This window comes from Morus notabilis, unplaced genomic scaffold (genome assembly GCF_000414095.1).
Source record: "Morus notabilis unplaced genomic scaffold, ASM41409v2 Scaffold322, whole genome shotgun sequence".
In the NCBI taxonomy this organism is placed as follows: domain Eukaryota; kingdom Viridiplantae; phylum Streptophyta; class Magnoliopsida; order Rosales; family Moraceae; genus Morus; species Morus notabilis.
This window is the reverse complement of record NW_010359499.1, coordinates 87356-101957: the sequence shown is the minus strand read 5'-3', so window position 1 is coordinate 101957 and position 14602 is coordinate 87356. Positions and strand designations below refer to the sequence as shown.

At 32.4% G+C, this 14602-nt stretch overlaps 2 protein-coding genes and 1 non-coding gene across 4 annotated transcripts; all 3 read left to right on the top strand.

Annotated features, from left to right (window-relative positions):
- Window positions 1–2447: 2447 nt before the first annotated feature.
- TRNAI-AAU lies at window positions 2448–2521 on the top strand. Its single transcript has one exon. It is a non-coding gene; the product is annotated as a tRNA-Ile (tRNA).
- A 436-nt stretch (window positions 2522–2957) lies between these two features.
- Window positions 2958–5646, top strand: LOC21401837 (ABC transporter I family member 20). Of its 2 annotated transcripts, none has more exons than XM_010094641.2 (7): window positions 2958–3272; window positions 3353–3486; window positions 4121–4240; window positions 4522–4617; window positions 4790–4942; window positions 5037–5114; window positions 5220–5646. In XM_010094641.2, the coding sequence occupies exons 1-7, from the start codon at window positions 3101–3103 to the stop codon at window positions 5457–5459; spliced, it is 993 nt and encodes a 330-aa protein (XP_010092943.1). In that variant the 5' UTR covers window positions 2958–3100; the 3' UTR covers window positions 5460–5646. The 2 variants fall into 2 exon arrangements, with proteins under 2 accessions (XP_010092943.1, XP_024019103.1); XM_024163335.1 differs by having other exon boundaries at window positions 3190–3272; window positions 3373–3486.
- Window positions 5647–10751: 5105 nt separating this feature from the next.
- LOC21401836 (ADP-ribosylation factor) lies at window positions 10752–13366 on the top strand. The gene is made up of 7 exons (XM_010094640.2): window positions 10752–10851; window positions 11445–11604; window positions 11775–11845; window positions 12727–12846; window positions 12960–13078; window positions 13163–13244; window positions 13323–13366. Exons 2-7 carry the CDS (start codon window positions 11457–11459, stop codon window positions 13326–13328), a joined length of 546 nt encoding a protein of 181 aa, XP_010092942.2. The 5' UTR covers window positions 10752–10851; window positions 11445–11456; the 3' UTR covers window positions 13329–13366.
- The last annotated feature ends 1236 nt before the right edge of the window (window positions 13367–14602 follow it).

The following is a 14602-nucleotide window of genomic DNA, read 5'->3' as shown; positions in this document are numbered from 1 at the left end:
CAAACAATAAAGACGACTTTGGAGATTTCTCTTTAGAAGACATACATGAGTATAAAAGTATAATCTTGAGAAACAAAGAAACACAAAAAATTTGTACATAAATTCATATTACGTAATATGAATGTAATAACATAACATGCTTTGAATTCGAACATTATTAAGCAACTGTCCAAATAAGTGCTCGTTATATCTTCTTCTTTTTTTTTTCCGTTGTTGTTGATTCCGTTAGTGCCTCATTTCATTTTTCTGGTTAGGTGTTGAGGAGCTTTCAACAATGTACAAGTATTTTTCTTTGGTGCAAAAAATCAGAACCCTAAAACCCAAAATATATGCAGACAAAAAATCAGAACCCAATCGAAACTGCACTAAACCTCGAGCACTTACAGAAGCTTACCTCTTGATCTGATGAGGTAGAGAACGGGCAGTCAGAGGAGGAGATGGGATACCGGCAAACCGACAATCTTTCAACAATGTTCAAGTGTTTTTCTTTGATGCAAAAAATCAGAACCCTAAAACCCAAAATATATGCGGACAAAAACTCATAACTAAATCTAGATGTTCAAACTAAAAATCGAGTACTTACAGAGGCTTACCTCTTGATATGATGAGGTAGAGAACGGGCAGTCGAAAGAGGAGATGGGAGACTGGCAAACTGATAATCGCACGAAGGAGAAACCAAACGAACACAGACAGGCGAATTGAGAGAGAGACTGGAGAACGGAGCCAGAGAAGAGCGCTTTGGACCGAGCTAGAGAAGAGAGAGAACAGAGAGGAGAAGAGAGAACGGAGAGAGGAGAAGAAGAGAAAACAAATATGAAAAAATGTGATTATCAGGTGGTAAATTTGAGATTTCATTGGGGGTAAAATTAGAAATAAAAAAATTTCATTAAACTCTCAAAAGGATTCTCGCATAAGTTGAAATCAGACTCAGCCTTTAGGCTGATTCTGCTTTTAGCTTCAGATTGAGAGGAAATTATTCAAAAATCTACTATTTTAGAGTTTAGCAAACAATTTTTAAGGCTTTTGCTGTCTCAATAAGTGATTTTCCTCTCCCAAAATTAATACCAAATTCACCATTTATGTGAGAGTTTTTTACTGTAGTAAAAAATTAGATGTGATTGATTCTAAGAGCCTTTTACTGTAACAAAACTTAAATTTTAAATTCAAATCGGTGAAATAAACGGAGCTTATATTTCTAGCTTCCAGGGCAGTCCCAAGCCTTTATTTTGGGCATGTGATCTGCAAGCTGAAATAATATGTTTGATGGGTGAAATATTAAAATAATTACAGAAATGTATCAGCTGTCTTTTTCTTTGTTAATTAATTGAAGCAGATGTGATTATATTATCTGTTAAATTAAATCAATATTGTTATCATTTTATCGATAAAAATCGAACTTAAGCTGCCTCCGTAGTATTTCTTTTTTTTAATAGGTCTCTCTTCAAGTAATTTTTTGATGCCAGTTATAATTCACTCTGACACTCCCATTACTAAATAAACTTCAGGGAAAAAAAAGTCCGTAGGAGTTCTAAAAAAATATAAAAGTGTACACATAAATGCTTGGAAGATGCATCCTAAACTCATTGATTACCCAAAATATCGAGAGTCATAACCTAAAGTAAAAAGTACTCCAAATTTCGTTATAAAGTTCAAGTCCAATATAATTACACATAAGCAATCAATAACATCACAGAATCACATGAATTCTCGCAATAACTTAGAAGAAAGGAGCACAAAAGAAATTACGAGGAAATAGGAAATAATGCAGACAAAATATGACTATCGCGTCGCATATATATAATATTTAGGCATAATAATTGTGAGGAAGAAAGTCACTGGCTTCATTTTGTACAACATTGTCCAATTAGCAGTTGCTCATCTACAGTACTAGCAACGAGAGGATTATGTAGAATTTTTCTAAATTTATTATTAATTTTTTGGTTAATTAATAAAAATGATAACTTTAATATTGTATATTTAAAAAAATGACCTTTAAGTATTAAAAAATAATTTTATAAAACATTAATATATTAATTTAAAATTATTAAAAATATGAAGTATTAAAAGATAATTATTTTAAAACACACGATACCGATATAAAATTTTCCCTTTATTTTAAAGTAAAATCAACTAGTCCAGATAGGTTTGTCGTCGTTTGTCCGCCTGCCGTTCTTTTTGCTCCACACCAACGACACCTCTGGTTTGGTTTTCGCTCCAACAATAGATTAACACGTTTAGTTTGGCACATTTTTTTTCCTTTAAACCGACCAAATTGACCACAAATGTTCCTACTTACCAACACATCTTATCTTAAAACTCTTGCAAAGGAAAAATGTTGATTACTTATCTATTTTTTGCCAGGAAAAAGGAAAGTTGACTACTTATGTTTTTATAATATTCATTTATAATTATATAAATATTTATAGGAGAAAGTTGACAAATGTAATGGCCTATTAGCTCAGTTGGTTAGAGCGTCGGGCTAATAACGCGAAGGTCGCAGGTTCGAAACCTGCATGGGCCAGTCTACGGTTTTCTCTTTTTTACTAATTCTTCATTTTCTATATATAATTATATATATATTTACCTAAGGGTTCGTTTGGTTTGGTTGGAAGATTCAAACCATGTGATTCGAATCATTTTTGATTTATGTGTATTTTTTATGAGAGAAAATACTGTAGAGAATCACGAATCATGATTCGAATCAGGGAACGAATCCCTCTACCATTCTTCATTTTCTATATATAATTATATATATATTTACCTAAGGGTTCGTTTGGTTTGGTTGGAAGATTCAAACCATGTGATTCGAATCATTTTCAATTTATGTGTATTTTTTATGAGAGAAAATACTGTAACGAATCACGAATCATGATTCGAATCAGGAAACGAATCCATCTACCAAACGCCCCCTAAATTTTATCAATGGCGTGTCTCTTTTCCAGTGGTGAGACGTTTCGAAGCCAGAAGCCAGAGAGCTCGGCAGCACACGACGCCTCCTAACTCGGTTATCTATTCCGCTTCTCACTGAGTCACCAACTCACCGATTCAAAAGTCTCTCTCTCTCTCTCTCTCTCTCTCTGCTTTGTTGAGATTCATAGAAATGGGTGGTGCGAAGGAGAACTCAGGGCGAGTAATCGAGATCAACGGCTTGAGATTCACCTACCCGGGGATCGACGGCCATCCTCCGCCGGGCTCCAAGCCTCTGATCGACGACTTCAATCTCTCCCTCAACGCCGGAGACCGATGCCTTCTCGTCGGATCCAATGGCGCCGGTACATTCAACATCTTCTTTTATCTTTTCCATTGCTCTCCTCTTTGCTGTTTGCTTGGATTGAATGCTCATTGCTATCAGGCAAAACTACGATTTTGAAGATATTGGGAGGGAAGCACATGGTGGAACCGCACATGGTTCGTGTTCTCGGACGGTCGGCGTTCCACGACACCGCTCTGACTTCCTCCGGCGATCTTTCTTATCTCGGCGGAGAGGTTTGTTTTCTTTTCCCTTTCATCTCTGGATTCCAAACTCATTTGACAATCGAATTTTGGGCCCGATTGCGAATTTTGAGTTTACATGGAAAAGTAACTATTTTTTCAAGACCTTTGGATTCGATTTTGATAATGTGTTTAGTTCGTCGTCCAATGAGAATTTCAGCCTAAATTAGATAGTTTGTTACAACCAAAAAAAAAAAAAAAAATCAACGTTCAGTTTATTGGTGCGACAATGAGAGGTTTGTGTCATCTCTTTTATCCCTGGATTCCATTTTGATGTTTTCTTTAGCTCTGTGTAATATTTTTGAAGATGTTTTTCATTTGGTGCCCGTTCAATCAAATTTTCGATTTAAATATATAAATTCTTGACAAATTTCGAAACCGAGTTTGCATGAAAAATTCACTTTGCGTATGTTGGTTTAACAGTGTGAGATTTGTGTCTTGCCCCTGGATTTGAATTTTGATTATCTTTGTTGCACAGTTTCCCATCAAAATTTCAGCCTGAATTTAGCAAGTCTATACATTTTTCTTATATAATTTGAGTTTGTAAGGTATAAACTATAAGGAAAGCAATTTTGAGTATAGAGTTAGATTGGAATTTTATTCCGAATGATTGCTCTTTGTCTTGCAGTGGAGACGTGAAGTTGCTTTTGCAGGTTTTGATGTTCCAATTCAAATGGATGTTTCTGCGGAGAAATTGATTTTTGGGGTTGCAGGGATTGATCCTCAAAGAAGAGCTGAGCTGATCAAGGTAGGGATGTTGTCTCATCACTTCTTTAAAGTGGATCATGTTCAATATAAAACCTTGTTGATGAGATAAATTTTCTTGATGCATTATTAATTTTAGTCAAGCAATTACCATCATGTGCAATTACAATCATTGAGGTCATGACTGTTTTGAGATATAGTTGTATCATGGATTGAAATGCGATCTTATTTTGTTCAAACTCCAAACCGAGGCAGATTTCTTTTAAGATACGGTTACGATGCATCATTACTCGCATTACATAACTTGTTTTGTTGGTAGCTTAGGTACTAGATGTCGATCTGTCATGGAGGATGCACAAAGTGTCCGACGGCCAGAGAAGGAGGGTGCAAATATGCATGGGTCTCCTCAAGCCATTTAAGGTACTATCATCTCCTGCATGACACACAGTCTCAAGAATTCTCCTTTTTTTTTTTTTTTTTGAGCTCTAAGTCCCTGAACTTCTCAGCTCCTTTTAGTATGTCTAAAGGTTGTATCTTTTGAAGAATATCTTTTTCTAAACGTTTCCAACTATGCCCTTCTTGTCATCTCTAGGTTCTTCTTCTTGATGAGATTACAGTTGACCTTGATGTTCTAGCGAGGGCCAATCTTTTGAGGTTTCTAATAAAGGAATGTGAAGAGCGAGGTGCCACAATCATTTATGCAACACATATATTTGATGGTCTGGAGGAATGGCCATCACATATTGTATGTGTTTGATAGTTGTGTCAAGTTTTTGTTACTTTTGCTCAACTCCCAATTGGGAGCCTATTACGATATTAAGCTATTATGCTGTTTTCAGGTTTATGTGGCTAATGGGAAGTTGCAATTAGCAATGCCTATGGATAAAGTTAAGGAGATAAGCAAATTATCATTAATGGTTAGTTTGGTTCCTTGTTCAAAATTTCTTTAGTTGGCGTAGATGCTATAAAAGGAAATCATACCAATGAAGTTGTTTGATGCCTTGATCCTTTTGGATCTGCAGAGAACAGTTGAGAGTTGGCTGAGAAAAGAACGAGATGAGGAGAGGAAGAGAAGGAGAGAAAGAAAGGAAAGCGGTCTTCCCGAATTTGAAAACCAAATCGAGGGAAGCCGTGTTACTGGGGACCCAGCTCGTAGCACTGTACGTCCACTTAATAATGGTTGGGCTGGAGGAAGACTGCACTCCACCATTGCTGGAGAAGAGAACTTTCTGTTCAGCTCGAACAGAGTCTTGAGACAGTAAGATATACAAATGAAATTCAAAGAGCATTTTCCAAATTCCTTGGTAATAATACCCCTTGTTAAATAATCGACAGAGAAGAATATTATAAGCCTACAAATCTTCTATTCTTTTGAGCTGTAATAGTAATAAAATGAGTAGTAATGAGTTTGCAACTCTTTCATTGTAATTTTTTATGTTCACTTCCTTTGCGCCCTTCTAATAATAGTTTCAAATATCAGAAACGTTCACTCAAGACATGATCCGTCTATATGCTCACATAATGTGAGAAGGAACACTTAAATTGAAACGTTTGAATTGTGGTTCAAACCTGCAAACAAACGGACTAAATCGTATTGTTAGTTTGAAGGATTGGCGAAAGAGTAAGGACACTTGTATGCTGCCCTGAATACTACTAATAGTCTTAATACTAGATTGGAGAAATATGAATCCGAGTGATTGTTTTACATCGATTGGGGTAATAGAAACGCTTCCAAACTTTTTACAAGCGACAGAACATCTTCAACCACGTGAAGTACTCAATGTCCTCTCATGTTAGTATGGTCTCTAGGAAAAAATTTGTGATTTAAAATGTGTGATTTAGCAAAAACCAGCTCAAAACTTTAACACTATGTTTGGTAGGAAAGAAAAGTAGAAGGAAGGAAGAAGGTAGAGAGATTTTGGGTGAGAAAATGGAAATATAAGTTGTTTGGTGGCAGAAAAAGAGAAAGGAAGAGAAAATAGAGTGAAAAATAATACATGTGGGTCCCACCATTTTTATTCCCTCAACAAATGGAGAGAATTTAGGAGGGAAGAAAACTTAAAACATATGACATAATTATTTGTTTAATCTTATTTTGAAGCTACATTTTTATAGAGATTGGTAATATAGTAATTACACAATAACTCATTTCCTTTCCTTCCTATTATATCAAAAAGAAAACTATTTTATTTTCCATAACTCTCATTTTCTATCTCTTATATCTTTTCTCTCCATCTTATTTTCCTAGCATATCATCAGTTAGTCCATAAAACACATTTAGATGCACCCGACGGTTATGTCACACTAGTTTTACAAATATGAAGTAACACTAGTTTTGTAAATGCGAAGTAACACTAGTCTTGCAATAAGTAAAACGTACAACAAGTATCATGTTGCACCGTCATTAATGGGATAGTGCAATGAGAAGAATGTCTGTTTTTCTTCTTTTATTACGACATCCCAAAGAATCTTGATATCGCCAATAGGTGGTCTTACTCGACCAATGTGTTGTACAACATTGGACTCATGACATGTTTTCTTATGAAAAAATAGATGGTTTGTCATGATTTATTGAAACTTATTATTTATGCAATATGAATAATTAAGTGTCACTATGACCTTTTATTTTTTCTTTATTAATTGAATGATCATTGTTTATTTTTAGGTGTAGTGGCATAAATATTTTGTACCATTTTAAGTAGTATTTCTGTTTTTTTCCTTTTACTTATAAAGAGTATGGAATGAGAATAGGGAATTAAAATTAATCAGTGTTTACTTATCTAATTTTATCTTAAAATATGAGTGAGCTTGTGTGGGCTCCACACCAATTTGTGATTGAAGAATGAGATTGACAATCTCATGCCCCCACCGGATTGACACTTTCAATCTTGATAATAAAATTAAATTACTAATTTACCCATAAATTACACACACTAATTTGAGATTGAGAAATAGGATTAACAGTCTCATGTCCTCTACCAGATTGACACTCTCAATCTTGAAAATAAAATTAAATTACTAGTTTACCCAAATTTTGTTGAATCACTTATATCCTTCTTTTGTGTTTATTTGTCGGATTGCTTTTTTCTTTTTTTTGGTGGGTTGTTCGTAATAGCTAATGGGAAGAGAAACTATACTTATGTATAGTATAGAACTTACATTGGTTAAAACATGTGCTGGTACGTAATAACTAATGGAGGAGAACACCTGTTTTTTTTTTTTCATTTTGTTTTATTTCATTTTGTTTTACGGAAATAGTAGAAAATATGCCAATATAAAAAATTTAAGAAAGTATATAAGCTAATTTTTAGTTATAGAAATTAATAGGCCATAACTTGTCAAGTTATAGTTCATAACTTGTCAAGTTATGGTTCATAACCAGATAAGTTATGGACAATAACTTGTCAAGTTATGGTTCATAACCAGATAAGTTATGGACAATAACTTGTCAAGTTATGGTTCATAACCAGATAAGTTATGGACAATAACTTGTCAAGTTATGGTTCATAACCAGACAAGTTATGGACGAAAATAGTAATTTGGCTTATTTATTAACTTATATAAACTATTGGCCTATTAATTTTAATTCATCTCAAATCTTGGCATATTTCTCTCTTTCTCCCTTTGTTTTATTTCCTTTTCTTTTCCTACTAGTGCTACAAGATGTGATGGGAGACCAATGAGATGTTTAGTTTATGGATTCAGAATTATGATTCATGATTCTGATTTTTAAAATTTAAATTTTGTGTGTGAGAAAAACACTGTAGAGAATCAAGAATCATGATTCAGAACTAGCGACGAACTCTTAAAACAAACATCCCACAAATGATTTAAGGCTTATTTCATGGTAACCATAAAACATGGGTTTTTCTTACCATGCAAATGACTTAAAACTTTTATTTTATTGATGGATGGTTATATAATATCATAATTTTATTTTTAATTTATTTCTTCATTATATTTTTTCTTTAAATTATTTCAAGAAAAAATACATTATTTATTCAAAAATATAACTACATCTAATTACTAATTAATTTATTATCATAGTATTGGTTATTATAATATACAATTTCATTTTTAAAGTTTAAAACATAAAATTTACTAAAAGAGTATATAGATAAGTTTCTGACAGTTTATTTCAATTTTATATGTAAGTAAATATATTAATAGGATTGAGACTGATTTTAACTATGATTTTTGGGATTAAATAAACAACTTATTCTAACTCTAAATCTTGACTCCGATTTTTGTTCACTCTAAATTTTACCCACTCTAATTCATGTCCATTCTAATTACGCATAGGTAAACATGCTATCATAGCGATTTGCATGAAGCTGAACACTTAAAATTAGGTGAACTATTAAATTTTATTGGTGCGCACCCAGATTTAGGGTTGTTCACAAATTTGAGTCCGCGTATTAGGGGTGAATTCGCAACCCAATCCAAAACTATCAGATTTGAAAAATCTCAATCCGTATCCGATTTAAAAGTTTTTTCAATCCAATCCAAAACTTATTGGATTCCATGGATTTCACATATTAGGACCCTTAAAGTTGATTATTATATTAAACATCCATATAAAATAAAACACAAAATAAAGTCTTCATCATTCATCAATATTATTTTAAAAGTCAAAGTTTGCAACATCTATAACTCAAACAAAGATAACATAAAATAAAATCGTTCAACAAATTCTAAATTGTTACAAGATAAAATAGAATCACCAAAACTCTAAATGAAATCTCCATCGGAATATAAATGGACTGGGCAAGAGATTAATAATATAGGCTTTCTACTAAATATGAGTAATCAAAACAATATTACATATATGCAAAGATTTTTTTAAAAGAAGTCAAAACCTAAAACAAATTATATGTATAATATATGTTTCATATTCACAAAATTTAGGCATTGAAAAATGATCAATCCAAAAACCGATCTAAAACTTCGGATTGAATTAGATTTTAAGGATTAATTGAATTGACGAATTTCATGCACTCCTTCCCAAATTTCTTCTAATTGGGATGGGGAAGCTTTTATGTTTTTATTTTTGAGCATTCCATTCATGACACAAATAATGGCTTAATTTAAAATTTATGGAGAAAATGAGAGTTTTTAAAATTTAGGAAATAAATTATAGAGATTTTGTAGTACGTTTAGTGTACTAATATGTTAAATTTTTTTAACTATTAGATCTGTATATTTTTTAATTTTTACGTGATTTTATACAAATTTAACGGAAGAAAAGCTTATTCTACGGTATGTTAGCATATCGGAGAAAGTTATCATAAATTAAGGCTTAGTTTGGTAATACTGTAGATTTTAGAAAAATTACTTTTAGCTATGCTAAAAGAAGAAGCAGTTGTTACAAAAAGTAACTGAGTGTTTGGTAAACTATAATTATAGTAGCTGTGCTGATTCCAAATCAGCGTAATAACGTTTAGTAAATTATGAGGTTGAATTGCTGTGGATAGTTAAAAATTACGACTATATTATATTATACTATGATATAATATATATAATTACAATATAATGTATATTTATTATTATATTTAATATCATACAATAAAACTATTATTAAATAACATATTATATAACTATGATATAGAATATAATAATATTATTAAAATAATTAATATAATTACAATATTATAAAACATATTATAATATTATAAAAGAAATATTAATATTTAAGTTATAATATAATTAAAAATTACAACTATATTATATTATATACTCATCATTATATTATATTAAACAAATATATTATAATATTATTAATATAATAAATATAATTATATCAATACAATATAATATATAATATATTATAAAATAATAATTACAATATCATATTATAATTATAATATCATATTATAATTATATTATAATTATATTATAATTATAAATATCATAGTATAATTATATTATAATTATAGTATCATATTATAATTATATTATAATTATAATATTATTATAATATCATATTATATGATAAAATAATAATATTAGAGTTATTAATAGAATATTCGTTATAATATTATTATTATATTATATTACGAGTCTGAATTTTATATTAAGAAGATTGTAAATTTTAAATTTCATTAGAGGTATTATGAGTATTATGAAAGTTTCATTAACTGTATTATACTGATTCTTGCACAATCTAAAAACTAAAGTTGTCTGTAGGCTGCCTCTAATTTTGGCTGTAGATTCTTAAATTTGTTTTAAAAAAAACACTTTTAAAAAGATTTATCAAACACTAAAATCAATTTCTGCTACAAGCAGAAGATGATTTTGAGAAGAAAAAACAATACCAAATTAAGCCTGAACTAACCTCAAGGGTGGCATCTTAATATAGCCTTCGTTTACGTGGCAAGATCAGGAGCAAATCAAAGTGGGTCCGCAGTTTATCTTCGCATCACAAAATTCTCTCCCCAACGCAAACCCTAACGACGCCTAAGTAACGCCACCCGATCTTCCCAATGACAACCAACGCCGTTAAACGGTCGTTATCTCCGAGTTCTACATATAAATACAGGAGTTTCAGTAGGAAGCCTTCCATTTCGTTCCTAATTCTTTCTTTCTTCCTGGGCAGCTTCTCAGATCTGCCCCATTTCTCCGGTTCTTCGTAATCGCCATCGTCGTCCTTGCCTTGTAACCTTCTTCATTTCTCTATACATGTCTTTCAATATTTGTATCGATTTTGGTTCTGATTAATGAATCGTTATTGGAAACGGTCAGATTTTCTTCTCTTTTTTCGATTAATTTTCGCTCGGTTTCTCAAATCTAGATCTGGATTTGGGTTTCAGATCTGATGTTGATTTGTCTTTGTTATCCTTGTTCTATTCAGTTCGCTGTATCCATAAAATGCATTTTTAGGTGATGGCTTTGATTTGTTGTTCTTTTTCTGGTCTGGGTTTATTCTATCCTATCAGTTATTCTGTTTGGCATTCATTGATTTCCTTTTTTTAGATTGCGTGAAATATAAAAGAACCGAAAGCATTGAGGACGTATATACTAATAGGAGTTTTTCCTTAAACAAACTTAGGAAGAGATCTGATTCTACTAGTGGATAATGTTTGGGTTTGATTGGTGAGATAATCGTTGTCTGATTGTGTGATTTGTGAGATGATTTTTGTTTTTATGTTGCTGTGTGATTGACATTATATTTTGGTGTCTAAGAGAATCAAATGCGTGAATGAAGATGCTAATCGGTTAATTTCTCCTTATTGGATTCCTGGACGCAGCCAAGATAAAGGATGGGGTTGTCTTTCACCAAGCTTTTCAGTCGGCTTTTTGCCAAAAAGGAGATGCGAATTCTCATGGTTGGTCTTGATGCTGCTGGTAAAACCACCATTTTGTACAAGCTCAAGTTGGGAGAGATTGTGACAACTATTCCTACAATTGGTATGCCATCTATATACCATATCCAAACTTCTTTAGTCTTTGGAACATAGTTGTCTATGCCGTACTTCTTTAGTTTTTTAATTAATTAATCATATTTTCTACTGATGGATTTACTTGTAGTTTTGTCACTTGAGCTTGAAGATTAAGTTTATTTCCTTTTTTCTCCACAGGATTCAATGTCGAGACCGTGGAATATAAGAACATTAGCTTTACTGTCTGGGATGTTGGTGGTCAAGACAAGGTTTGTTCCGTTATTAAATATTATGTTTCATTTAATTTTTTTAGTCTGATGATGAGAACTTTAGAGGATAAATAGCATTAGGAAATATGGCCTTGTTTTTTTCACAACTCAAGTTCTATTGCTATAGTGTTTTTTCTAACAAAAATTCAAATTCAACTTTTTGCTACGGTATTTTTCTCTTGCATACACAACTCAAGTTCTCAACTTGAGTTGTGAAACAAACATAGCCGTACATTATTGTTTTATTTTAATGCATGTGTCCTACTTATTATAACTTATTGTTTCCAGCCTTCAATAGAATGTTGTTGTACATGAAGTACGCGTGTGTATTCATGTGCATGAAATATGTGCGTGCATTCATATGTTGTTTCTAGCCTTGAATAGAATGTTTTTGTATATGAAGTATGTGTGTGCGCATTCATTTGTAGTTTCCAGCCGTACATGTGCTGAAGTATGTGTGTGCATTCATTTGTAGTTTCTAGCCTTCAATAAGATGTATAGTGTTTATGGATGTGTGATTCTGTTTATCTTCATGTATTAATTTTGTGAGGTATCAATTTGGTGCTTATTGACGGTCTTGTGCTGATTAGTATCTCCTCCATCAGCACATAACATAATCATAAGCTATATTGGTTGTGCCACCGTGTATTTTGTTTGGCCCTCTTTTGTAAGAAGGGACACACTATGCAAGTATGGCAGACATAGTCTAACTTACCATTCATGTTCTAGTGCCTGTTTTTCTTCTGCCGTTTTTTATCCTGACATGACGTGTTTGCTAAATTTTAATGTGATTATGATTCGCCCGATACTTGTTAGTTAACCCTACAGTTGTACTAACGTCAACCGTTTTGAACTTTTCTTTGTTTTTTGGGGACACCCAGATTCGACCTCTGTGGAGACACTATTTCCAGAATACTCAAGGACTGATCTTTGTGGTTGACAGCAATGATCGTGACCGTATAGTTGAGGCTAGAGACGAGTTGCACCGGATGCTGAATGAGGTAGTAGATCTTGATTTTGAAGGAAAAAAAGATGGTTCAGGGATCATGATTTTGAATTTCCCAATATTGTGCTATTTTATGAACCTAGGTGCTTTTCTCACTGTATAATGCAGGATGAATTGAGGGATGCTGTGCTGCTCGTTTTTGCTAACAAGCAGGATCTTCCAAATGCTATGAATGCTGCTGAGATCACAGACAAACTTGGTCTTCACTCGCTCCGCCAACGTCACTGGTAGCGTGATGAACCCTCTCTTTCATATTATTATCCTTACCATGTTATATATACTGGATCTGACTATCACCAATTTTCTTACAGGTATATTCAGAGCACATGTGCCACCTCTGGGGAAGGGCTTTATGAGGGTCTCGACTGGCTCTCCAACAATATTGCTAACAAGGTAGGCGCCGTTGCTGCTCTATCTTGAAATATCTCTTGTGATAAAGTTTTGTACTCATTATTCTAATTCTTGTTTCAGGCTTAAAAACGATGAGTTGACTCCTGGTGGACTTTTTGTGGCTACAATGAGTGTTATCCTGGAATGCTGCTCTAATATGTGGTGTTGATGTATTCTTTAATCTTCTTACTGTTCTATTATGTATCTGTTTAGATCTTGTCACCACAAGATAGAAATTGTTATTTCATACTGTAGATTCTAAATAATTCATGATTCCCAGATCTATAAACGATTCATCTTTGAATCTGTTTAAAGTTGCCATACAATGTTGGCTTTGTTTGAATCACTATTAGTCCGCAGTGTCTATATGTACCCTGATAAATTTCTGATAAATCCTGTATTTGGATGTATTTCTCCTCTTTACGAGTTAAGCCAATACAATCGCGGTTTTTGGGTCTACTTAATCTGTGTTTATCTTCAGTTTCTTCTCTCCGTTCAGAACAACTTTATAACAGTATAACTATCCAATGATGGCGAGTGGATGTTATCCCTCCGGATAGCAGTGTTAGATACAAATTCCATTACAGACTCTCTTATCTTCTTTTCTTGACATGTGTCGTATCACTTTTTTAAAACAAGGAATCTTAACAATAAGGCAGTTTTTTCAACAATGATTACGACAGTGCTACTTTCCTTTTAATCACTTAGGGTATGTTCTTGCAACTCGAGTTATAATTTTATTCGAGTTCATGTTCTTTTAAATTTAAACTCAAGTTTAAACTCGAGTTTAGGACTAAAACTTGAGTTACTCGAACTCAAATTAATGAACAGTATTTTTTCTATTCTTAAAAATTTTATAACTTTTTCGTTTTAATTTTGATTGAGATGATTTTTTTCTCTGCGTTGACAACGAAAAGACGAATAAAATCCGACATATATACCCTATTAAAATTTTTCATCAACATTGAGTTTTTATTAAAATATTATCTAAATATAAATTCAAGTTTTAATTCACTCAAACACAAACTCAAAAAGATTCTTATCTCAAACCATAACTCAAATGTACACAACCAAACATAAACTCAAGTTACAAGTTCAATTCAAGTTATAACTCAAATTCAACTCAAGAATTATACTCAAGTTAAACTCTAAAAGAACAAGGCCTTACTCTTTATCTGTGAAATGTTTACAACTATTTGTGTCTACTTTTTTCACCTATTATTAGAAGATTGAAAGCTTATGTTTTTCACCTATTGTATAGAGTTACAATTCAGTTTTATGCAAATACTGAAAACTCCCTTTCAACAAAAAAAAAAAAAAAATTTAAACTCCCTTTCAGTTTTATGCAATTCACCTATTGT

Coding starts and splice junctions, on each gene's coding strand:
- LOC21401837 (XM_010094641.2), top strand. CDS start 3,101: ATGGGTGGTGCGAAGGAGAACTCAGGGCGAGTAATCGAGATCAACGGC. Junction 3,273..3,352: donor CGTCGGATCCAATGGCGCCG/GTACATTCAACA, acceptor CATTGCTATCAG/GCAAAACTACGATTTTGAAG. Junction 5,115..5,219: donor TAAGCAAATTATCATTAATG/GTTAGTTTGGTT, acceptor TTGGATCTGCAG/AGAACAGTTGAGAGTTGGCT.
- LOC21401836 (XM_010094640.2), top strand. CDS start 11,457: ATGGGGTTGTCTTTCACCAAGCTTTTCAGTCGGCTTTTTGCCAAAAAG. Junction 12,847..12,959: donor TGCACCGGATGCTGAATGAG/GTAGTAGATCTT, acceptor TGTATAATGCAG/GATGAATTGAGGGATGCTGT. Junction 13,079..13,162: donor TCGCTCCGCCAACGTCACTG/GTAGCGTGATGA, acceptor ATTTTCTTACAG/GTATATTCAGAGCACATGTG.